General features: G+C 36.5%; 1 protein-coding gene across 6 annotated transcripts; it reads right to left on the bottom strand.

Annotated features, from left to right (window-relative positions):
- On the bottom strand, positions 1 to 26,803 carry LOC131042056 (leucine-rich repeat extensin-like protein 3). Of its 6 annotated transcripts, none has more exons than XM_057975347.2 (9): positions 26,548 to 26,803; positions 26,204 to 26,278; positions 19,499 to 19,603; positions 1,886 to 2,012; positions 1,660 to 1,731; positions 1,388 to 1,433; positions 859 to 1,285; positions 660 to 719; positions 1 to 441 (listed from the first exon to the last, which is right to left on the bottom strand). In XM_057975347.2, exons 1-8 carry the CDS (start codon positions 26,651 to 26,653, stop codon positions 688 to 690), a joined length of 990 nt encoding a protein of 329 aa, XP_057831330.2. In that variant the 5' UTR covers positions 26,654 to 26,803; the 3' UTR covers positions 1 to 441; positions 660 to 687. The 6 variants fall into 6 exon arrangements, with proteins under 6 accessions (XP_057831330.2, XP_057831332.1, XP_057831335.1 ...); XM_057975349.2 differs by having other exon boundaries at positions 26,204 to 26,292; positions 26,552 to 26,787; XM_057975352.2 differs by having other exon boundaries at positions 26,204 to 26,327; positions 26,552 to 26,786.
- Between the last annotated feature and the right edge of the window lie 39 nt (positions 26,804 to 26,842).

Here is a 26,842-nt window from a genome sequence, read left to right on the forward strand (position 1 = left end):
TTGCAATAAGGAATCCAAGAATTATATTCATTACAACAATGGTCAGCAAAATACTCGTCTTACATGTAAGATAATATTGCCTTCCCCAGTAGTTACAAGAAGCAGAAAAGCACAGTGGCACCATATTCACTCCCGAGATATTGAATATACATACATATGACCACATGGCAAGATACCCCAAAATACAATTATGTCAGTTTTGGCAAAATACGGTATAGATTTTATTTGAACGTTCACAAACAATTACAACGTATATGAGGATTGGATAATTTCCTTCTTAAATCCAGCATCGCTAACATGATAAGCACAAATTTGATCAACTACACCATATTGTACAGTAGTAACAGATACACAGCAAAAGTTCATTGCATATTGATTTGGAACCAAACTGGGAATGAATTGTCATTATTTTAACCATGAAGACCAGAAATTTTTCCATCCCTGCATATTTCAAACAATTCACATATCAATAACATAAAATATGATAAAAGATAATTCACTAGACTAATTAAAGTAAATCTCCACCATAGAAAACTATATCCTTGTGATTTCTCTAACTTCTAAAAATAATCTGTACTTTCAAAAAAATATAACAGTTGCTTACTGTGCCTCAATGAACCGCAAGACAAAAGAATAAATGATGACAGGCGAAAACAAACCTTGCCCTGCTCAGTGCCACAAGAAAACCTATTGAGGTGGATATCCTCCTGGATAATAGCCTGTGAGATTCCAAGATATTAAATTTAATCCTCGTAGATTAGATTCTTCCCCTTTTTATTTCCATACTCGTTTTAGAATTTGTTAAAAAAAAAATTCCTCATGAGCAATGAGAGAGTACAGTTTAACAATGAAAATTACCTTGGTAAGGCTGTGCTGGATAGCCTCCTTGTGGATTTGGTGGAGGATATGCAACCGGAGGAGGGTATGGTGAAGGTGAGGCAGTTGTACCAAAAGGAGATGGTGGGTATGCAGCAGGTGTGGGAGGGTAATAATCTGAAGGTGGCGGATACACATAACTTGGAGGTGGAGGATATGCGTTACTTGGAGGTGGAGGATATGCATTGCTTTGAGGTGGAGGATATGCAATAGTTTGAGGGGGTGGATATCCAGTTGGATCTGATTTATATGTAGATACAGGTGGATATCCAGGATAATATGAAGATGGCTGCTGAAAAGTTGGGTATCCAGGTGGTGGTGCAGTTGGTGGTGCATATGGAGCACTGGTTGGAAACTGTCCTGTGTATGGAGAAGCTGAAACGGCAGATTGTGCTTTATTTTTCTCTTTCTGTTCAAAAACAATTGTATCACTTTACATGCATATGCCTAAAACTTTTTAGGATAATAGAATATTAAAGTGACACCAGGAAACGGTTATTGCTCAACTTACACCAACATTTGCATAGTGAAGGATAATTCTTACTTCCCCAGCATTTCTATTTATAGAGATGACAAATTTTAGATCAGAAGTTAGTCAACTGCTGAAAATAACCATCGCAATAGTTGCAATTGATGCCTAAATGTATGTATCTTTTGTAAATAATAAAAATCAAGCGTCAGATATCCATAGACTGGGCAATAAAATGAATCAATGCCTAGGAGTTCAAATAACACAAACAACTCCCTGGAAGGCACTGGAAAGGTTCAACAGTTACTACTCACTTTCCACTTCTGGAAGTCAATGTCCATGTTGAATCATCATACCCACTTGAGAGTACCCTTGTCAGCAGAATTCTAGATAAAGAAAAAAATGTGAGAAAATTTAGATTGTATACATTCCGTTCCTGAGTTCTTCCAGCTCATTATTGAATTTGATATTTTGTCAACTACGAAATGGTGAAACCAAAAAAAACAAATCTGGCAAAATGTTAAGACAGACTGAACATACTTGCCAGAGCCGATAAAGTCATCAAATGATAATGTATTGCTGTTCCACACTGTAATATTTAATTCACGGAGACCTTCAATCAAAGGACAAACAAACTTCTCATTGAAAGTTGGATTTTTTCCACCATCTGCAAAATAAAAAAATTGTATGATTGCATAGATGAAATATAATTTTCCATCTAGATGACCTCCTTACAGCACATGCAGTAACTGAAATAAGATTATCTACAAATGTATTTTGCAGCAAATTCAGAACTGTTCTGTATGTGAGGAAATTTTCCAAACAAAAAATATTCACATGTAGTAAAAAGTGAAAGATTTTGTCGAGTGCTAAGTTAAATGTATTGCCTTTGAGAGGAATGATCAATGGAAAAAACTGTGAGGAAGATTTTGTATATCAATGTTTAGGATCATACTTGGTGATATATCATCACTTTCATAACAGTGCTGGGCTAAAATGTTGCAAGGCCCTGCCTTTTCAGACACATCTATACTGGAGATATTTTGGTGATGTGGGGACACCTCGACGCCTCAGAAACACCTCCCTGGTATCCCTCGTCCCTCATATTTCGAAAAAAAATGCATTTGTAAAAAATTCAGAGGAAGATTTTGTATATCAATATTTCAAAACAACTCCATGATCCATCATGATAGTGGATGGATTGCTCCATGATCCATCATCAAAGTACAGAGTATGATCCAAAACATTGATACACAATTTCCCCAGTTTTTCCATAAGCATTCCATTGAAAACCTTATATTATTAATGAATGACCTTTTTAAATGGCTAAATTTCCAGTAGTAGAGGATGGGCACATTGTTAAAAAAATAAGACCAAAGAATATTGACACATCAAGAAATCTAAAGCCTTTTTTGTAGATGTTCTTAGCCCTTGTCCAAGACTACCTTTTTGCCATCGAATAAGAAACAGAGACTAATATTTCACCTGAGCAAAATTCTCCCCCGTCTTACTTTGAAGGAAATGTCCCACATCTTGAAATTAACGAGTCTATTGTTTCCTTATCAACCACTCATGTATTTGACATTAGAAAGACTTTAAAGTCTTTGCCCTGATCTGTTAGAAGGAAATATCCCACATCTTGAAACTAATGAGTCTATTGTTTCCTTATCAACCACTCATGGATTTGACATTAGAACGACTTTAAAATCTTTGCCCTGATCTGCAAGGCCAATCCTAGTTATGTTGGACCCCAAAAGTACCCTCAACATTTAGACTGCAAACAGGTCAAATGCTGGTGGCTTGATTTAGTAGGGGTTGCTCAGATTAGGGAGGGCCTATAGCAATATAAGGCAGGTCACTTCATTAGGGATATGCTATAAAGATTTGGCAAAATGTTGCTTTTTAATATATCCTCACTTAATCGATATAGTGTAGATAGTTCTTAATTCTGTTCATGAATTTTTAGCATTTGCATGTTCTTATATCGATTGAAATGCCTGTCATGTTAATTTCCTCATATATAATGAATTATTGAGTATTTTTAACAGCCAACACAATTCAAATGAGAGCAGCTGTTCCCCAGCCCCCACCCATGGCATTGTCTAGCCCTGAAAAAGCTACTACAATATTGTCTTTTATCATGGTCTAGGGGTGCTTCTTGCCAGTCCTCAAGGATTTCACAAGCTTCGTACCATGGTTAAGCATAATTGAGCCAGAGTAGTACTAGCATGCCTGACCTCCTAAGAAGTTCCCATGCTTGACACCTATAAGCAGGCTTACATGCAACGAATGCAAAGCCATTGAGAGATGGGTTCTTATTAGTCATGACCACTACTCCTGAAATACGGGTTGGTGAATATTAACTCAAAACTATGCAATTGAATCCCAATAAATCATGACATAATTTGATATACTGCAAAAATGACACTTTATGAATGAGCTAGGGAGATCTATAATGAATGGTTCATAAGGCAACATTTGCTAAAGGTTTTGTCGATGGGATAGCAAGTTAAGTGGGATCGATTGTAGGGAAACTCGAAGTTTTAGAATTCACTAATAAAGGCAACCCCTGAAGGAGTTATGGTGCTTCACCCTTGTGAGCATAACCTAGATCAGATGATTGTTAAGTGGTTCATTCATAATAATGAGAGATGAGTTCTTGTGAACAACTACTTCAGATATATTGGTTGATGAAGATGACTCAAAAAAATGAAATTGAATCCTAATAAATCATCAGAAAATTGATACACTGTAATAAGAAGGGAACTGCTGTCATGTTCCCACCATGACACTAGACCAGAACAGCGAACAAATCCTAACTGTAATATGAAATTGTCTTACGCAAGTAAGACTTCACAATTTCATTGATCATAGAAATGCTACAATCGCCAATCCTCAACAGTCAGAAATATTGCAAGGCAAATATGATAAGATTTGATATATAGTAAATAATATTTAATTAAGGAAATGTTGGCAACAAGGCAAAAAAAACTGAGGGGGAGGGGGGTGAATCAGTTTTCTCAAAATCTTTTCTTAACTCAAACACAATTTCAGATCTAATAATTAACAGAGAGAACATAAATCAACACCACCTCAATAAAACACATAACACCAAGATTTTTGGCATGGAAAACTCAGTCAAGGGAAAAACCACAATGGGAACCTACCCACAATATGATGATACCCTATTAGAAGTATATGAAATATTACAATGGGGAATGCACATGCATTCAAGCACACTGCCTAGATCTCACTGCTCAAAAACAACAAAGGGCTACAACCCAAGGAAGACTCACTGTCTTACAAACATATTCGGATTACATCAACAGATCATGAACTGATAGAATAGCATCTCCTCATGCCTGGTTACAGTTTCGGTTAGGCACATAACACATTCTTCTCTTTTGCACTTCTTCACACTACTTCACTGTTTTCAAAAAATCAAAACATTATTTGCACACACAGATACCTCACACAAGTATTACATTTATTTATACATATCATCAACCTATCTTTCAGGGTCGGCTCAACACACATCACAAATTACCAAGATATAACCTTACACGCTACAACATTATAAACGGACCAAAACAATGTCAGCTAAGACATAGTATGGACCTAAATCAGCACCTCGAACATGAAACACCTCCAAGAATTATGCCTCGAACATCCGCAACATGCTACAATCATCATGTTGGCCAAAACATGAAGAACACCACCGGGCTAAAGAAAATCATCAATAACACGTTCACGAATCAATGCGGACCACCAACACAAATAGCACACAATCTAGAAACATCCACAAGCATCATGAATTACCACAGAAACAACCGCACCAACACCACTTACTAGAATCTTCATCATCATTATACCGAAATTCAAGAACACTAATTACAATGACTATCAAACTGAATGATTCATTTGCAGACCTCCAAATCACAAACTATCTGAATTGAGGACACAACAGAATGTCCCAAACAGTGCCAAATCTGCAAACCAAGATATTGCAACGCGAAGCAATGCGTAGCAAAATCCACAACACTGATCAACACCGAACAATTGAAAAACCAACCGCAATACCGGATCTCATAACTCAATCAAATCTCCATGCAAACCATTGAAACTTGAGTTGAATCAACTAGAGATACTTATCTCAAAACCCTTTAATCTGCAACACACTAGCTAGACCAACTCACTTAATCTGAATGCAACACTGGAACACACATAGGAATATGTCACATCACTAAGTCAATCCAAACACATATTTGCACATTATCTCAACAATCTCTCCCTTTGACATTGATGGTATGATGTGAAAAACAATCAATGACCAAGAAAGAGAAAATCTCTCCCCCAAAATCTCTTCTTATGATACTCTCTCCCCCTGAGCTCTACACAGTTTTTCATGACTCTCTCCCCCTTTGACATCAATGGCAAAGGCACACATTTGCAAACACAGAATCTCACAAATCTGAACATCTAACTACTCCAACTGAGTAGCAGCCACCTCATCAATCCGGATCACAAGATATGACTATGAAATGCACCAAACTGATGCACACCAATGCACCTTAGTTCTGATCAGGAGGGGCAATCACCCCTAGCTTCTCTCTAAGATACTCAAAAATATCCTTAGGGAAAGGCTTTGTGAAGATATCTGCAATTTGTTCCTTTGTAGATACATACTCCAATCTGACTTCCTTCTCATTCACTTTTTTTCTCAAAAAATGAAACTTGATTGATATATGCTTAGTCTTTGAATGCAACACCGGATTCTTAGAAATGTTGACAGCACTTGAATTATCACAGTATATAGCAGTAGGCTCATCATAAACAACAATAATATTTTTTAACATCTGCTTCATCCACACCACATGAGTACAATTGTTAGCAATAGCAACATCCTCAACCTCAGCAGTAGATAAAGATATAGTGTTTTGCTTCTTACTCATCCAACAAATCAGTCTCTTTCCCAAGAAAAATGCACCACCAGTAGTACTTTTCCCATCATCCACATCTCCAACCCAATCAGCATCAGTAAAAACACTCAAAAGTAAAATCATCATCTTTAGGATACCACAAACCAAAATCAACTGTGCCTTTCAAATATCTAAAAATCCTTTTCACAACTACAACATGAGACTCTTTAGGATCATCTCGAAATCTAACAACAAGACATACAACATTCATAATATCTGGTCTAGTCTGAGTTAAATATAGTAATCCACCAATCATAGATCTATATCTAGTCTGATTTGCTTTAAGGGATTCATCATCCTTTGTCAACTTACATCCGGTCACCATAGGAGTACCAACTAGCTTTGAATCATCTAAACCAAACTTCTTCAACAATTCTTTCACATACTTGGACTAAGATATAAAAAATGTCTTTATCCAACTGAGTAATTTGCAATCCCAAAAAGAATTTCATCTCACCAATCATAGACATCTCAAACTCATTTCGCATCTCATCAACAAACTTCTTGCACAAACCATCATTCCCTCCAAAAATAATATTATCAACAAAAACTTCAACAATAAAAATGTTATCATGATCAATCTTCAAATATAGATTACTATCAATAATACCTTTATTGAATACAAGCTTCAGCAAATACTTATCCATTTTGGCATACCATACTCTAGGGGCTTGTTTCAATCCATACAAAGCTTTCTTCAACCGACACACCATATTGCTCTGATTTGTCAACTAAAATCCATCTAGTTGCTCAATATAAACTTCCTCTTCCAACTCACCATTAAGAAAGATTGACTTGACATCCATCTGATAAACTTTGAAATCTTTGTAAGCAGCATAGGCAAGAAATAATCTTACAGCTTCAATTCTTGCCACCAAAGCAAAAGTCTCCTCAAAATCAATTCCTTCCATCTGAGAATATCCCTTACAAACAAATCTTGTTTTATTCTTAACTACTTCACCTTGTTCATCCAATTTGTTTCGGAAGACCCATTTAGTTCCAATTAAATTTTTATCCTTAAGTCTACGAACAAGAATTCATGTATTATTCTTTTCAATTTGGTTCAATTCTTCTTCCATTGTTTTAACCCAATTTTCATCTTTGCATGCTTCATTAACATCTTTAGGTTCAATCTTAGAAATCAAGCAATATTCTTCGGCAGTTCTTTTTTTAGTCATCACACCTTTATTCTTATCTCCTATGATCTGATTTTTTTAATGATTCAACCTCAAATACTTGGGAGTCTTAGAATTTTCTTGATTTTCAAACTCTTAGAGTTCTTTCTTCTACACTAGCACTAGTCTCTCCTTGATTTTCTGACTTTTCCGAAACAATTTGAATTGGATTTTGGGTTTGCACTTGCTTTCCTTTATTTGATTTGTCATTCTCATCATCAGAATCATATCTGAAGGATCTAATTTGTCTCTCATTGCTTTAATCAACTTTCACATTAGCACTTTCAACTATCTTTCTCAATCTCTTATTATAACACCAATAGGCCTTGCTCTTAGTAGAATAACCAAGAAAAATTCTTTCATCACATCTAGTATCAAACTTCCCTGAATCTTCATCTCTTTTGATATAGCATTTACTTCCAAAAATTTTGAAATATCTAACCATAGGAACATGACCAAACCATAACTCATAAGGAGTCTTACCGTTATCACTTTTGAAATGCACCCAATTAAGAGTGTATATAGCAATACTCGCAACTTCTCTCCAATAGATATGCGGAACGTTTTCTTCCAACATCATGGTTCTAGCAACTTCCTGAATTGTTCTATTCTTCCTCTCCACAACACCATTTTGTTGGGGAGTTCTAGGTGCAAATAATTGTCTCTTCACTCCATGCTCTTCACAAAATGCATTGAACTCACCGGAAGTGAATTCACCACCTCTATCAGATCTTACACACTTTAGCTTCAATCTTGTCTCGGTCTCAACCATGGCTTTGAAAATCTTGAACTTCTCCAAGGCTTCAGACTTTTCCCTTAAGAAAGTAACCTACATCATCCTTGAATAGTCATCAATCAGCAACATGAAATATCCATCTCCTTGCAAACTTCTAACTCTAGAGGGACCACACAAATCAATATGCACAAGATCCAATAATCCATTAGAACAATACTGTTTGCTTTTAAAAGTAACTCTTGTCTGCTTCCCTAACTGACATTCCTTGCATACCGAATTAGTAGGCTTCATCAATTTAGGAAGATCTTTTACTGCCTAACTAGAACTTATCTTAACCATGCAATCAAAATTCACATGACACATCCTCCTATTCCATTACCAACTTCCATCAATCTAAGCGATCAAACAACTTTTACCACCACCATTCAAGTGTGAGATATTACCTTTAGTCTTTGTCCCTAATGCAATCTCAATTCCAGAACCACTTAAGATTCTACACTTGCCATTCTTGAATTGTAAATCATATCCCTTGTCAACCATCTCTCCAACACTCAAAAAATTATGCTTTAAACCTTCTACATACAAGACATCATCAGTATTGTGTTTACCATCAAGAGAAATGGAACCTCTACCACGGATTATACCAACTTTGTCATCACCAAATCTTACTAACCACCATCATACTTTTCCATACTCACAAACTTACCCTTACCACCTGTCTTATGATGAAAGTGGCCAATAGCCACTGTCAATAACCCATTCATCTTTCTCTTCAACTTTGGCAGCCAAAGCTTTCTCCTCATTAATGTAGCTAGCAAAATCAGTAGGCACTGGATCATCTTCCTTTATAGCAATGAATACCCATTCATCATCACTTGACTTTCCTTTCTTAGATTCATCATCTGTCACACCTTCATCAGCAACATAATAACATTTCTTATGAAATTTAGGCTTGTATTGCTTCCTAGAAACTCTTTTTGGACACCTTGAAGCAAAATGTCCTATTTTATTACATGAAAAGCATTTACAAGACAACTTTCCTTCATACTTACCGGCTCCTTTAGGCAATCTTCTAGCAATCAACTCCTTAAACTCTCGCTCTTCTTCTTCTTCAGTTTCCTTCGTCTCTTTTTCATATCTAGATACCCTTCTTGAAAAACTCTCTCCCGGATCAAATCTTTGCCTTTCGGAAACAATAGCTTTGAATGCAGGTTTTATCTTAGGAAGAGAGTCATCAAACTCACTCAATTCAAAGGTAGTAAGCTTGCCAATCAGCATGTCTCTTCACATTAGTCACGGTCTGGATCTCCTCAATAGCAGCAGCTTTGTGCTTGTAAGAAGGCAAGGATCTCAACACTTTAGCAACAATCTCTTATTCTTCCAATACTCCATCGACACATCTGATATTGCACACAAGCTCATTCACTTTCTGCATAAAAAAAGTAACGTTCTCATCTTCATCCATCTTCAACAACTCATACTTTGCATTCAAGCTCTGCAACTTGGCAATCTTCACATGACTGTCACCTTTATACAAAGTTTCCAACTTCTTCTAGATCTCATGAGTAGTATACAAATTCATCACATTTGTCAATTCAAAATCAGTCGAGGCACTCAACAATGCTTCCTTAACTCTAATATTGTGTTCAGCTTCCTTTATCTCATTCGGAGTTGTAGGACCATTGTGAGGAATATTATACAATTTTTTAGTAATTTTCCAGGAAGCTTCACCAATGCATCTCAAGTGAATCTCCATCCGACTTTTCCAAAGAGTGTAGTTTGATCCATCAAATCTCGGACTATCCTTCTTATGAGTTGCCATCTCGGATCACCTCAAGCAATCAAACTTCGGAGGAGGAACTTGCTCTGATACCAATTGTTGGCAACAAGGCAGAAAACTAAGGGGGGGAGGGGGGTGAATCATTTTTCTCAAAATCTTTTGTTTTCTCAAAACACAATTTCAAATCTGATAATTAACAGTGAAAGCATAAATCAACACCACATCAATAACACACATAACACCAAGATTTTTGTAGTGGAAAACCCGGTCAAGGAAAAAACCATGGTGGAAACCTACCCACAATATGATGATACCCTGTTAGAAGTATATGAAATAATACAATGGGCAATGCACATGTATTCAGGGACACTACCTAGAGCTCACTGCTCAAAAACAACAAAAGACTACAACCCAAGGAAGACTCACTATCTTACAAACATATTCGGATTACATCTAGAAGATCATGAACTGATAGAATAGCATCTCCCCATCCCTGATTACAATTCCGGTTAGGCACATGACACATATTCTTCTCTTTTGCACTACTTCACTGCTTCAAAAAGATCAAAACATTATTTGCACACACAGATACCTCTCACACATGAGTATTACATTTATTTATACATATCATCAACCTATCTTTCAAGGTCGGCTCAACACACATCACAAATTACAAAAATATAACCCTACACGCTACAATATTATATGCGAACCAAAACAATGTCGACTAAGACATAGTATGAACCTAAATCAGCACCTCGAACATGAAACACCTCTAGGAATTATGCCTCGAACATCCACAACATGCTACAATCATCATGTCGGCCAAGAACATGAAGAACACCACCGGACTAAAGAAAATCATCAATAACGCACTCACGGATCATTGCAAACCACCAACGTGAATAGCACACGATCTAGAAACATCCACAAGCATCATGAATTACCACAGAAACAACTGACTAACACCACTTACTAGAATCTTCATCATCATCATATTGAACTTCACGAACACTAACTACAATGACTGTCAAACTAAAAGATTCACTTGCAGACCTCCAAATCACGAACTATCTGAATTGAGGACACACCAAAATGTCCCAAACACACTGCCAAATCCGCAAACCAAGATATTGCAACGCAGAGCAAAATCCAAAACACTAATCAACACTGAAAAACTGAAAAAACAACCACAATACCGAATCTCATAACTCGATCAAATCTCCAGGTGAACCATTGAAACTTGAGCTGAATCAACTCGAGATACTTATCTCAAAACCTTTTAATCTGCAACAACTCACTTAATCTAACTCCAACACTAGAACACACAAAGGAATATGTTGACATCAATGACAAAACATCACTCAATCAATCCAAACACATATTTGCACATTATCCCCATAGAAATCGATCCTATGCCCTTCTAGTAGTGAATCTCCTCTAGGATGGAATGAGAGATTAGTTAGAATATACAATAATGCATTAAGAAGAGTGATTAGATCTTGAAGGGACATAAGGTTATAGCAAAGGAACACTACCCATTCCAGCAGTCACCACTTTGAAGAGAGGTCATAACCCTCCAACCCCAATGGAGGAGTATAAGAAGACAACACCTATGCATTCAAGGCACCAAAGGAGCAGATCAGATTGATATAAGATATCGTCTGGAGACTCAGTACAGTCATTGCAAGGTCATCAATAACAGCAGATTAAATTATTTGCAATCATTATTTGTAACAGCAGATTAAATTATTTGCAATCATTATTTGTAACAGCAGATTTGTCAATAAGATTTACATTTGTTAATAAGATTTACATTTGTTAATAATAGAGAATTCAGATTTAGATGACAGCTATGCTGCTTAATTTCATGTATATACATATACATTCATAATACATGAGAAAATAGTAAATTAATGACCTATTCCTTAATCATTCTCTATTGCCCTCATGAGGACTAGTTGGATTTATTAGGGAAAGATGGTATTTATATCTCACAAGGTAGGTGGGCCTCAAGAGGTGGTATGGATGGGTGTTCCTGAAACTTAGAGAGCCCAAGAGGTGGTATGGAAGGGTGTTCCTACAACCCTTGGACCTACTTATGGAGAATGGTTTTCTACAGACCTAAAATAGTTATTCCCCATACATATAACAGAAATAATGTCAATAAGATTTATATTTGTTAATAATAGAGAATTCAGATTTATATGACAGCTATGCTGCTTAATCTCATGTCTATACATATACATTCATAATACATGAGAAATTAGTATATTAATGACCTAATCCTTAATCAATCTCTATTGCCCCTCATGAGGATTAGTTGGATTTGTTAGGGAAAGGTGGTATTAACATCTCACAAGGTAGGTGGGCCCCAAGAGGTCGTATGGATGGGTGTTCCTAAAACCCTTAGGGATATTGAATTTCAGAGTGCACATTATAATATTATTTCTATTACACAAATAATAATCTACTAATTCTTCATTCAAGTACATAGTACATATATATAGGATTCTCAAATCCTATTATTTAGAAAACAACATAAACGACATCCCTAAATAATTGAGTTGTTTTAACAACTCAATTATAAACAAACATTCCTGCCATTAATATAATAACCTATAAACAAACTCAAACAAATAATCACACCTATTATGTGAACACTAACAAAATATTTCCCAACATTCCCCGCCTTAGTGCGAGCATGATAGAACTCACAGCCTTTATCTGCAGTAAGCCCAACTCTCATGATCTTGATTTAAAACGAAACACACCTCCTATCAACCTTTTATGGTTTTCACATAGGCTTACAACAAACCTGGACATGATCAGGAATCCACCAATTGTCCACCTCGTGTGGTTTTCTAGATCCTCCCACAAACCCTTTCAAGATCCACGAACTGACTTGCTCAGGGGCTTTTGTTCGCTACTATGCTTGTAAATCAACGAAGTTATATAGAAATCAACATACATATCACAAATCTGAAAAACATGTTCCATAAGAACACAATGTTCTTAATTATACTCACTGTTATCAATCGATAGCGATTTCGAACAGCATAGACAACCACCACTGCCACTGAAAGCTCCCCTTGACTTTAGTCATTTTGGCACAAAATGGGAATGGAACATTGGTTATTATTCCCCCCCACAATGTCAAATTTCCACTTATTCACACAACCAGGAACACTGAAAAGCATAGAAAATGAAATGCCACTAGAGCTGATAAGTGGCCCCATCGTTGGTGACTGGCAAAAGGATGTTGATTGTCCTCCTTCCTTCGTTACCTCAAGCCTCCAACGAGTTTGCTAGCTACTTAGCAAATTTGGCTTTGAGGCTCAATTTTATAATGCCCCCCTCGATATAGACACCGCGTACAAGCTATAGTGCATCCAATTACAATTGAAACAATTATAACTTTTTGCCACTTAATATTTTTAACAAACACACTTTTGATAACACAACATTTAATCTCTCCTTGAAAAAATAAAACCTATTCTAAAAAATGATACACTCCTTTGTCAACACTAACAAGATAAGAACAAAACAATACTAACAAAGTAACTGCCATGGTGAAGTCACGGGTTCCTCATGCCAACATGCCTTGGGATGCCAATTTATCACACCAAGAAGTTGGCATCCAAAGAAGATCCACTCATGGATTAATGAACCAACAAATAAGAGAACAGTGGTAGCCATGTTCACCTGTGAACTCACCAATAGGAACACGGATGAAGAAGCCAATATATAATGCCAGAAAGAATAGAAAATCTGGCCAATAGCAAAGAGAGGCTTACAAAGTGAAAAAGACTGATCAAATGGACATGCTAATGCAATTCAACATTCCACCATGAGAATGGCCTGAAACCTTGGGGAATGTTGAATTGGCATGTATTCTAAGTGTTCCAAGTGGTTTGGAAGGCAGGAAGTGTCATTTGGTATTTTTGAGATGATACCCTAGGCTTGACATCTCCTATGTGGCAAGCCTGTGCATCAGAAGAAGTGGATGAAACTCTTGGACAGTGGATTGATGAGTGAGCAAACTTAGTATGGGAGGGACCCTTGAACATGTGCAAACCTCGAACAAGTGCCCAATCTTCCTTCCTATGTGACTGGTGAAGACTTTTAGAGTCAAGTCTCCAACACTGGCTAGAGAAGCCCAAATAGGTACAGTGTGGACAGACCACTTATACACAAAACCCAGATACCAAAGTGTGAAGTCTCTTAGGGCATCAAAAAGGGTAACTAAAACTGTGATTTGTTCTAGGGGTTATTAAGGAAGATTGGAAGAGATTGTGTAGAAACTCAACTACGAGGCCTAATTGCTTGTAGCCCTTACTAGGTCTCTAAGGACAAATGACATTGGAGTCCTTGTAGAACCTGATCAAGAGATCCAAGTCAGTGAAAATGCCATGTCTTACATAAAATTCCATCCACAAATGTCATATTTCACCATTTGAGCAAAAGACCCTGTTTGCTAGGGGTTTGGGGTTGTTAGGTGTCCTTGGTTGAAGGGGTTGAATTAATAGGAGTAGAAGACTCCTTGTCAATTGTGAGTTGTCCTCTTGGGAGAGATCCTTGGGAAGGATACCAAGCCTTGGGAAGGCTGGAGACATTGGACCATTGGATGGTGTCTAGTGAAGCCCCTTGAAGAGAGAAATCAACCAAGTTGTGCTACAACACCTAACCCTCTGCATCAGGAAAGGAAGATGGAAAGGAGGAAGGATGGAAAGATGGAAGGAAGGGAGAAGGGAGGAGAGAGAGGCATAAAGAATGTCACGGCTAGGGAAGGTATAAAGGATATGGATGTGAAATGGAGGATATGGGATGGATGGAAGGATGGAAGTGGATGGACGGAAGGATGGAGAGGCTTACTCCCTTGTATGAAGATTTTATCTTGGAATTTCCTTCCAGAACTACAAGGTAAACAACTGATACTCCTGGTTTCACTCTTTTCATACATTTCTTACCCCGAACCCTCATCATGGAATTCATGCCTACACACGACCTGGAAATTGCATTGCATCCTCTCTCGAGTAAGAGGCTGAAATTAGGAAACTATTGCTAAACTAAAACAACCTAAGCAAAATATCAACCCTAAAAGCAAAAAAGTGGGGGTTCCCATTTGCAATGAGGCGATGTGTGAAAGCATCACAACACACTCCTTACCAGGAGCAAGCGGAAACATAAGAAAGGCTGAGCTTCGGTGTATTTTGATTGTTTCTCTGAGTTGACTTCCTGATTGGTGAAGTTGGTTCTTTATAGAAGTTTTTTCTTGTTTGTTCTCTCTCTCTCTGTGTCTTCATTGTTCCCCAGATTTGGGTCTGAAGCTTTCTTCTCTATTTGGTATCTAAGCTATATGGGAGTGGACCCACATCCCAAAATTAACAAACCAAAAAAAAATTGTATATTTAAATAAAAAATAAAATATTATATAAATAAATGAAATTTACAGTGAAATTTAAATTTATATTTTGGCGCCTCTTCCTGTGCCCTTGCTCAAACTAGTAATTAATTGCTTAAAGCTGCTGGATGCTAACAGTTGAAAAATTTGATTGGAAATTTCGGAGAGTTTCCTAAGATTTGTTGCTGGGATGAAACATCAGCTGCCCTAACAGGTTAGGATGAAACCCCTGGCCTGTTCTAACCAACTATTCGATACAAACTGCTTCCTTTCCTACCCTAATGTAATGATTTCATTATCAGACTTGATTTGCAGGTGTTGAACATTTTGGAGAATTACATAACACTCATAGATCTGCATACTGAATCCCTAAGGGAGATTTTGTGTGAGATTCCCTCCTCATCAAGAGGATTGGCAGAATTGTCACACACAGGAAACCCATAAGGAGCAGTAATAATCATTAAGGATAGCAATCAGATCTGGAAGCTACAGCAATCATCTGGAGTATACATATGACATTTTAAGTCCAACCTGTATATCATAAGAAGGGGCAAGGACAACCCCAACCCTCAACGTACTCCTAAACATCTGCAACGTCCCTATGACTAAGGGTTTGTGGGGGCAGACCACTCAGATCTTGCAAGCAGATCGCCTAACCAGCGGGTGACAACTCTCGTGCAGGTTGTATCCTACAGGAGACTGGGCAATTGGCTGCCTGAGAGCTTCATGCCTCAAGTCTGCCGTTCATTTCATATAAGGGTTCCCTCTCATCTGTAGCACAGCGCCATACATCTAACAACATAAAGCACCCCTCCTACAATGTTTCTGCTGTAAGCTCAACTGTTTCAGATATTCATGAATATTTCAATGATTAGAATGAGCGGAATTCTGATGCAATTCCTGTTATACTTTATTTTATGAGCAAGCTATTGTTGGAACATGTTTTAGCCTCTGCACAGTCTGATATGCTACTTATGTTAAGTCCATTGACTCAGATATTATAAATACTTCGGAATATTGATCTAAACTGGTTGGTCAAAACATAAACCCTAGGGTGATCTGAGCATCACAATGTCTACCTTTAACAGCAGATTGTATGATCGAAATTTCCATGTGTTTACTTTATAATTGATTGGCCAACCTGAAAACCCTAGATTTAAGGAAGGGAACCACATATGGTACACAATTTGATTGGCATGGCCATTCAAACTCCACCTGAAACATTAAACATTGGCTATATCATTAGAGATCAGCACCTGTCTTTCAAGGAAAGAAATCAGACCAAACATGGCTCACCTTTGTGTGGTTCAAGCTAATAAAAACTCTGCCAAAGCTCTTAAAAACATGTCAAATTGAAAGCATGGCAGCAAGCAAGGAAAACAAGCTGTCTTAAGGAGGTGCACAAATTGAATGGCAAAGCCACCCAAATTGAGTGCTAAACATGATAAAAATGTAGCTAAAGCACTAGTGACCCACACCTAAGTGATAAATGAGGCTGAAACCTAAGTGAATTGCCTCCAAGTTTATAAAAGTGGCAAAATGGTTATGAGCTCACACCCAGCATAAAGAGCAATCAATCATAAGTGAACACATCTTCAGTGGCAAAGCAAACTCTGCCTAATCATGACCAAATGACAAATGTCTTATAAAACTCCTCTGTGACAAAGCCAATAATTGACTCTGCCCAATCAGTCAGAATGGGAAAAGCCTAAGCGACCTCCGCCAAAAAAAATGCTAATCATGCAAAGAGGACTTACCACCTACATAGTGGAAACTGATTTCAAATTTCATAAACAAGTCTGCCTCTGTTATTTTCAGCAGAATCATGGGACATTCACCTAATTTTTGTAGGTGTGTGAAAAAATTTCTGGCAACATGATTGAAACTTTCCAGGTTTAGCAGAAATTCATCAAGGGTTTCCAGCAGCGTAATTATTCAGTCCTATTCTTCTTGATTTTCTCTGCTGAGACACAGTCCTGAACTGAGTTTGTCTCTTTTCCAACTGGCCATCAATATTTTCAATAGGCTGAAGTAATCAAAATTTTCATCCTAATGCCATGGGACATGCAGAGAAGAGGTCATCTTTCCAATATTAATTTACCACCATTGATGTAATCAAAGTGCTTCAAAAGGTAACTTCAAATTCAGAAGAAAGGGCATATCATTAAATTCTCAAGCAGAGTGCAGAGATTCAAAGTGCGGTTTCATGGTGGTTGTCATCAATAGATTCATGGTGTAGGGTTTCACCATTCTTCAGAAGTTTTCGAGGGTTCATCAAGTTTCGATGAGAAAGATCACTTCATATTCACAAAAGTCATTCACATGCAATGTGTTACTTTGAGCACCAGCCACATCAAACAGTTGTCAACTCTACCAATGGCTATTTCCAAGCCATAGATGTGAACCCATCTTAGGCTTTATATTTAATTAATTGTTTCATATTTGTTCGATCTAAAAAAATCTCCACTTTTCCTACAAATACGGATAGGATAGCTTTAAAGCAGTATTTTTGGGGATATTTTATTATTATTCTTAAGTCCCTAAAAGTTACCCTTTGTGAGCTTATAAATAAGTGCTTTGAGCACATAATTTGTTAATTACAGTGGCAGCTTGATTTATGCTGCAAAGATTTTCATTCAGGTAAAGTTATTGTGTTATTCAATGATTGCATGTTTGCTTTGTACTTTCATGAAGTAAATTGAAGGTAGTTGCATTTAGTCAAGCTTTGTATTGGCCAAATCAATCTTTCAATATTTTAGCTTTGTATGCAATTTCGTTGTTTATTTCATGAAATTGTAAGGTGTTCATTCATTTAATTATTTCTTGTCAGTGTGAACCTACTGGTGATCTCTGCTTTAGCCAATAGCAAGCATTCGTCTGTTTTCCAACCAATTATATCTTTGCTGCAGTAGAATAGTAGTCTCTACTATGGCCAATAGGAAGGTGTCTTCATTTATGCTTGATAATTTACCTCCTTAAAATTTGAAAAACTTGTTACTGGGCTTGACTGTTAACAGTCTTACACTTGCATTCAGGGCAAATACAAAGTTAATTAATAATTTACATTATGTAAACATAACACTGAAATCTTGTACACTGTGCATGCTTGTTCATAGATTTAAATTTTAGGTCTAGTTAGGTCTCAAGAAGCTTCCCCTTATAATTTGAACAGATCTACCATGCATACTATTTCGTTTTATGTTGTGCAAGACAATTAAAACACCAGCAATTTTGAGTTTGAGATAGTCAGGGGTATCACACATTACATTTGTAGAAGGACCACTTTATTTAATTAGAGCAATTAAGATTTAATCCTACAATTCTTGTATAGGGTGTTTCGCTTCCCACTTGTACTTATGATTTATGAATATATTATCAATTCATGCACCTACAATTTGGGATTCCTTCCAACCTTCTGAAATTGCAGGTGCATTCAATTTGTGCTCAAATGCCTCTGATCCCCTTTTGTCATTTTTAGCATATAGATATAAGTCCATTTATTCAAATCTGCTGCATCCTGTATTTCCAATTCCATTCCAATATTAGGGCATAGTTGTACCGAATCTCATATTTGGGAAATACAATAACATAGATAAAGGCATTGGTCAACCTCTTAGATGCAACAAACATTGCCCATCTAAACAATGAAATATGGTAAACTAATTATATGCATAACCAAACATTATCCTCATTTATGTATATGAATTGCTAGGATAGGCCACTTAAATGAATACCATGCATTGATGAGATGGATGATCCAAAGAAAAATCGCATGGTGGGCAATACAAATCAATTTAGTCTTATAGAGGATGTACTTATCAGCAATAGTGCCAAGGTCAGGATTAAAAGAGCAACACACATAAGATTTAATATTTATATTTGTTTAACATAGAAATGCTTAACAATTGACTTTGATAAAACACTAAACTCAGTAATGTACAAAATGTCAAACTTTCTTTCAGGAAAAATGAAACCAATACAAGAAAAAGTAACTAAACTTGGTGCTTAAAAAAAGTTTAGTTAAGATAACAAATTAAAACATCATGCAGAATATTCAAGGATTAAGGGTGTCATCAAACCTGTGCAGGTTTTTGTCCTAAATTTAGAGTTGGCATATTCAAGGCAGACATATGGATCCTGCCTGGAGATCCACTCAGTGTCCCTCAGCCTGTTGCATCCCACAACTGACAAAAAACGGCCAACCAAACATGATGGTAAGATACTAAACAAGTTTCGCAAACAAGTGTCCACAAAAGATGCTTGTAATTATATAGAAATGATCCTAAATAGGTGACATCCAATCATCTATAAATATTTAAAATCCTTGGGCCAATATTTGTTCATTTCTGCTCAAAAGTGCTATAAATTTTGGTAGCTATTGAGGACAATTGGATTGACATTTTTGGCAATAAACAAGATTAGAAAAATTATTATAATTCATATTTATAACTTTATAAAAAATGATTCATACAAAACTTGAATTACACTAGCCACAATCAATGAAGCCCCTTATATTAATTGCTAAATCAGTGTCCCACCCCAACTGAACCCAAAATTAGTTTTTCTGAGGCATAAGGATTCAGAGATACATTTGGGGCTCCTGGGAAAAGATTTGACAACAGTATTATCGAGTTGTGAGAATTTCCTTTCATCCCCATGTGCATACATTTATGTGAGGGTATCAATTATAATAGCTATGTACGAAAGAATGCAGAAGGGTTGAATGGGAAAACAAAGAAAAAATATGCATGCATAGAAGCAAACAAAGAGGAGGGAAACCAAATTCAAATTTTTAATAATAGATAGGACTTCGGACGTCTGTCTTGAATCTTCATTCAAGGGTGTTTGATAGAAGCAAACGAAGAGGAGGGAAACCAAATTCAAATTTTTTATTAATAGATAGAACTTCGGACGTCTGTCTTGAATCTTCATTTAAGGGTGTTTGGAGTGCTCAAGAGATGATTCATTCCATAGATTAGTCGTTATAAGCTTCACAATTTACCTCTATCACAAGGTTTGTATTCATGTCTGAGTTTTGCAAATAGAATTTTGAAATTAGTCAATTGCTAAAATTTGGGAAATTTTTTCATGATTAATATCTAAGTTACCGGGTTCGCCCTTGGACGCCCCTAGTACCAATCCTGGTTCGAACGGGTTTTTGGTTCAGGTCCGGTTCGGACTGGGTTCGACCAGGGTTCGAAAAACCCAGAGGTGGTTCGTCCCTGGTTGAACCCGAGTGGTTCGTCTAGAGGTGTTTTAGTATATGTGCATTCCAACCTACGTCTTCTTTCACACAAACAACGTGACTACACACAAGGGGAAACGAAGATGTGGGATATAGAGCCAGAGCATACTGATTTGGATGCTCCCGCTTCTCAGCTTCTTGCTTGACACTTGATGACTCGGATATCGAGCCAACTTATAGTGCAAGTGTAAGTGGCATTGGCTCATCTAATGTCAATGTCAATGAGGAGGAGGAGGAGGATGAGGAGGATGAGGAGGATGAATTAGATGATCCATTTGATGATTAAACTTTATATTGTTGAAAGTTGAAACAATGATACTTGAATATTTTGTCATTTTGATATTAAACTTGATGTATATGATGCTATTATCGTATCATCATGATGATGTGATTACAAGCTTATGTTTGTTTTGTTGTTTATATGATGCTATGTGACATGCAAATTTTAATTCATGATTATAGGCTTCACAAATATCAAAATATATATATATATATATTTAAAAAAAAAAAAATTACATGTTTTTGTACTAACGAACCCAAACGAACCCAAACCCCTTTTCAAAATTTTGTCGTACCAACGTACCGGGTTCTTCGAACCTGAACCGGTAACTTAGATTAATATTCAAATAATACAAATCTATGGTTTTAATTTTTACATAAATGTATTAAATTAATATTAAAATAGAGATATTAAATTTTTAACAATTATAAAAATAAGTAATTTAAAATATCGAAGTTAAAATCTAGGCTAAATACCCTTGTTAATGGAGAAGCGGGTATCAAAGCCCTAAAAAAAGGAGCAAAGGCAAAATGGAAACCACCTCAAGTCAAATGGGTAAAATTGAAATTCAATGGAGTTTTAAAAAGTAACCCTAGCCCTTGTTGCATTATTCGCAATTGGACAAGTACTATTAAAATAATATTGTAATATTTCTATAATGGTCATCTTAGTCATTTAGTTAGTAATTAGAAACTTCCTTTTATGTCTTTCGTCTATAGTTAGTTTTAGGAAGATTCCTTCTGTCTTTCGTGTTTCTATTCTTGATCATTTCCGTTAAGGAAAGATCTTGTAATCTCTATATAAGGAGCCTTTGTCTCTTCTGTAATTAATGTACAACGAATTATCATTTCATGGTGTCAAAGTGGGGAAAGACTTTTACGACGAATTTTTAATAAAATTCGAGCTTTCGTTACCTGGAATTTATTTCCAAAAGTTTTTTGACACATTAAAAAGTCGTGGTTTTCTCTGATCGAGGGTTTCAGACCATGGGTTTTCTAATTATTTTCCAAAAAACATAATGTTGGGTTTTTCTGAATTATTTTTCAGAACAAATCATGGTGAGTTTTTCTGATTTTTATCTGAAAAAAACCATGGTGAGTTGTTTTGATTCTTTTCCCAAAAAGTCATGGTGTGTTTTTTTATTTTTTTCAAAAAAATCAAGGTGGCTTTTGTTTTTTTTTCCAGACAAATCATGGTAGGTGTTGTCGTTTTTTGGGTTTTTATGATTTCAGCACTGCATCAAGGGTTTGTTCCTGAGTTATTGGGTTCGCCTATTTGGTCCATGCACCCAAACTGGGTTCTCTTGGGTTCGGATTCGCCCAAGGGTTCGTCTAGGTTCGCCCAAGGGTTCGTCTGGGTTTGCCCTAGGTACATACCCAAGGGTTAGTGTTTGCCAGGTACGAACCTGGGCATATCCAATAACACTGAGCACCAAAACATAACAAAAATAGACACTTTTGACCTTTTTTTGCATCCAAAAACTCTAAAATGTCCCTAAAAGCACACCTTATATCATTGGGCTTCCTCACGCTTTGATCAATAATGAAGTTGCATACTCTTAAATGTTTTTCTTCTACCATTTTGCATTGTTCCATCTTCCAATTCAATTCTGAACTATCAATTGGCATTTGGCATTGATCAATAATGAAGTATTATACTATCAAAAGTATTTAGTTTTATAATTTTGTATACTTCTTTAATTTATATATATAAAGCTTTTTCTATTCTTTTAGCAACCAATTTGTGTATTGGGTTTCATTCGCCCCATGGTTGGGAACTAATGATCAATTAGATCTTCAAAAATTATGGATTTGCTCGTAACAAACAAATAATATCTGATCTTGTTTCAACTTTTCCAGTCATCTTAGATCACAATTTTCAAATATTGGATCTTTTGTCGTTTAAATCGTATATCTCCTTCACTTGTAGTAATTTATCACTCGATGAATGAATAACAAATGGTTTCTCCCCCATTTTACTTCCCCTCTTTTTAATTTTTTTTAGGGTGATACTTCTTGTGTTTTAGCTTTCAATTTAATATAGTAGCAAAATTTCAGGCAAGTAACTATGATAGTTACCTGCCACCATTTATTTTAAATAAAAGAATTGTTACAAAAAATTGAACTATGCAAAATAGAAAAACTTATGATGACTGGGTGAAAAAGTGGATAACTCAATCAATTTTCGTCTTAATAATGATAGATATAATGACTCACACATCTATTGCAAATACATATCCCATTTTTGCACAACAAGCTTATGAGAATCCTCAAGAAGCAATTGGACATATTGTAGATGTCAATTGTCATTTGGCTAAAAAACCTACGGAGATTGAAGTTCCACAATCCATGCATCCTGATACCGTTTTTGAAGCAGTTGTTAAAATACCCTATGATAAGCAAATAAAACAAGTTCTTGTTAATGGTAAATATGACTTTCCATTATGTACAGAAATGGTATGACCATATATATATGCGGACAAACCCAACCCACAAACCCAAAGGGCAATAAAAAAATTGCCCAAACCCACAAACTGGGTTTGTGTGCCCGAACTCGAGCTCAATCCCAAACCGGTAACTTAGGTTTGTTCCACAAAATCATGGTTTTAGTTTTTTTTGCCAACTTTTTTATCAACAAAAATCAAAGTTGTTTGAGAAGTTGATCTTGATGTCTTTGGATAAAAGGAGAGATGGCTTCATTACCCAACATCATGTTGAAAGGCATTCAGAGGTTCAGTGGCAAGTGGTACTCTTGGTCACATGAAGAAGTTCCGCAAGAAGCGATTGGCTGATCAGAAGTCCAATCAAGGAGGGTCTCAGCATAGTCTCATATCACAAAGCGTTCCAAGGAGGAGACAGCCTTCTATGCATTTGTGGCCAAATGACCAACAGATTATGTCAAGTCTTATGTGGGGTAGCTAGTAGAATGACCATTAAGGGTGAGTATTAAATAATATTCTAATATTTCTATAATGGTCATCTTAGTCATTTAGTTAGTATTTAGAAACTTCCTTTTATGTCTTTTATATTTAGTTAGTTTTAGGAAGTTTCCTTTCTATCTTTCATGTTTCTATTCTTGATTATTTCTATTATGGAAAGATGATCTTATAATCTCTATATAAGTAGCCTTCATCTCCTTTGTAATTAATATACATTGAATTATCATTTCAAGAACATAGTGTGTAAAGCCTCTAACCAACTCAAAGATGGCACCAACAACAAAGCTAAGCTACAAGCATTACTACTAAGTTTGCAATTGTGTTCAAAACTTCAAGAGACAAAGGTAGAGATAAAGGGTGACTCTACATTAACAATTAATGCAATAAGGTCCAATTAACTTCATGTATTGAAGCTAAGCCCATTTCCATCAGCAATTCAAAGTGAATTATCATGTTGTATGCATACACTCCAAACCATGTGTACTAGGAAGCACTCATGGACGTTGACATAGTAACCAACACAACAATTTTTGGCGAGGATGACCTAGTGGCAAAAGTACTAAAACATGACTCCTTGGGTTTGGCCTAAACCGGCAATAAAGATCACATAATCATTACTAGGTACTCAACAAGACAATACTTTGTGTGACTGGGGATTTTACTTTCCTTCGGCTTCGCACATGTTCTCCCAAATGCAAGTGTATTTAATTCCCAACTTATTGCCTTAACGTTGCAAATCACTATGAAGGCTTGACATCCTCCTGAGACGGACACGCCAATTCGCTTGGTATCCTCACAACACCAAATGGCCATAATGGGTGATATTACATAGAGGGGATTGACATGTGTATCCAAGTTGCGGCACAACCTCATTTTATTTATGGTTCAATAGGTCTTAAGGGATGATTTCCTACGTGTTGATCATTGTTATCAAGTCAATTTGGATATTGGATCAATGTTTGTGGCATCCTTTTTTGACATTGGCGAACTAAAAGATTGGTGAAGCAATTGACAATGGCTCTATTGAAGAGGCAATTTCTAGGTAATTTGAATGATGTCTTGGAGGTGACCAGGTATTAAAATGGGATAGCTTGGCACTTGGATTTCAATAGGCTATAGTTGCAGAGAGACATCAATGTAAGACAACAAAAGGAACAATTTTTTTTAAGAAAGTATTGGGCATTGTGAGCTCAGATGATTTGGATTGCCTAGCGAAACACATCAAAGAGTGTTTGGGCGAGTCCTTCACTATTCGACAATGACGAATCATATTGGTTAATAGGTCTTCGCGTTTAAGCAAGTCACTTAGCTAGGACTGTGGGTTTGTGGTTCACTGATGTGCTTACACACCAGGCTACCCTTTTCCAAAAGCTTCTTAGGACCACCCACCACTCTTCTCCAAATCGAGTTTACTACATCCTCCAAAAACTCCTTCCTCTCTATAAATAAGCCTTGTCGCCCCCACCCCACTGCTATAGTTTAGTTTAGTTTAGTCTAGTCTAGCTCAATCTAAAAGTAACCTCCTTTAGTGTACAGCCTGAGTTGGCCTAGTGCTAGAGAACTTGTGCTCTTGAAAGAGAGGTCACAAGCTCAAATCTCGCAAGGGGTAAGCTATGTATGCCTCTTTTGTAGCACAGTTAGGTGCCTCCACAAGAAATACAAGCTAGTTCCATACTGCTATAAGCCATTTGTAGACTCGTATACAAATTGCCCAGCATAGTGTACTATAAAAGAATCTTTCTTTCTTTCCTTTCCTCTTGGACAATCTCTCTCAACAAGATTGATCTGTTTGGATCTCAGTCCATGACAGTGCTCTTATTGATTTCTTACTGGTACAAGTAATTTCAATGATAGGGTGTGACAGTTGACTATCATGGGATAGGGGATAAAAATTAGTTATTTCAACTCCTTTTATGGCTACACATATAAGTGGTATCAAACTCAATGATGTGGAACAGAAACTTAAGGTTTAAGCAATTGAATAACCAAAGAAGCCACTACAAAAAAATTGGTCTTGTTCCACATCACCAGATATGATTTTGAGAGGCACAAAAGTAGGGTACGCTACTAGTGGGTTTTCTACCCTATAACAGTTTCTTCCTATATATTTCATACATGTTCAAATCTCAGTCTCTGGTTTTATGACCTAACCTCAAGCTCACAATACAAAGAACACTTTCTGCCTCAATGTGTATGGGTGTGAGAGCGAAGAAAAAAAGAGACAAATAATGTATAACATTTTTTTAACTTTTAATACATAAAATGGTATACAATGAAAATATAAATAATAACAGGGGCAAAAATAAAGCGTAAAGCCATACCATTAATATCCAACAGCTGGCCTTGAATTCCACCAGTAGCCATGAAAGTGAACGGTAACATAAGAAACTTTCTCTCTCCTCAAAACGAACTCGACACCAATAAAAACATATTAGTGCGATCTTCCTTTTGCGAGGAACAAACACTATGTCAACCTTTAAAAGGAAAAAAAAACCCAACTGAGAACTACAAATGAACGCGCTAAGACTGTTCAAATCTTCAAATAGAATATACTGACTTCCCCAATTCAAAAAACAACCCCAAATCAGAACTACAAATCAACGCGCTTTAACTGTTCAAATCTTCAATTACAAGCACTGAAGAAAATTAAGAAGGGAGAAAATACCTACTGAATTCCTGTGTGATGACTTCTGAAAAACGCACAAACGCGTAAAGGGAACCCGGAACTTATCAAACGCGGTTTCCGAGCAGCCCTCTAAATAGGTGAACATTAAATGTATTCAGTGGGTATATTAATTCCACCGTAGGTCCAGCTTTTTTTAGTACTACGAGGTGTTCTAAAACAGTGTGGAACGTGATCTTTATTTTGGGATTTGCGCTGTGAGTACCTATTGATTGGAAAGTTCAAATGAATAGAAGATTCGTGATAAATACATTTGTGGACTTGAAAGGTGAGTTTG

This window comes from Cryptomeria japonica, chromosome 5 (genome assembly GCF_030272615.1).
Source record: "Cryptomeria japonica chromosome 5, Sugi_1.0, whole genome shotgun sequence".
NCBI classification, from domain to species: domain Eukaryota; kingdom Viridiplantae; phylum Streptophyta; class Pinopsida; order Cupressales; family Cupressaceae; genus Cryptomeria; species Cryptomeria japonica.

Bases quoted from the DNA above. Each gene is read 5' to 3' on its own strand.
- LOC131042056 (XM_057975347.2), bottom strand. From the start codon at position 26,653: ATGTTCACCTATTTAGAGGGCTGCTCGGAAACCGCGTTTGATAAGTTC. The intron at 26,279-26,547 runs GTATTTTCTCCC...CGTTTTGAGGAG, and splicing joins ATCACACAGGAATTCAGTAG to AGAGAAAGTTTCTTATGTTA. The intron at 1,286-1,387 runs GTAAGTTGAGCA...GTTTTTGAACAG, and splicing joins TTCACTATGCAAATGTTGGT to AAAGAGAAAAATAAAGCACA.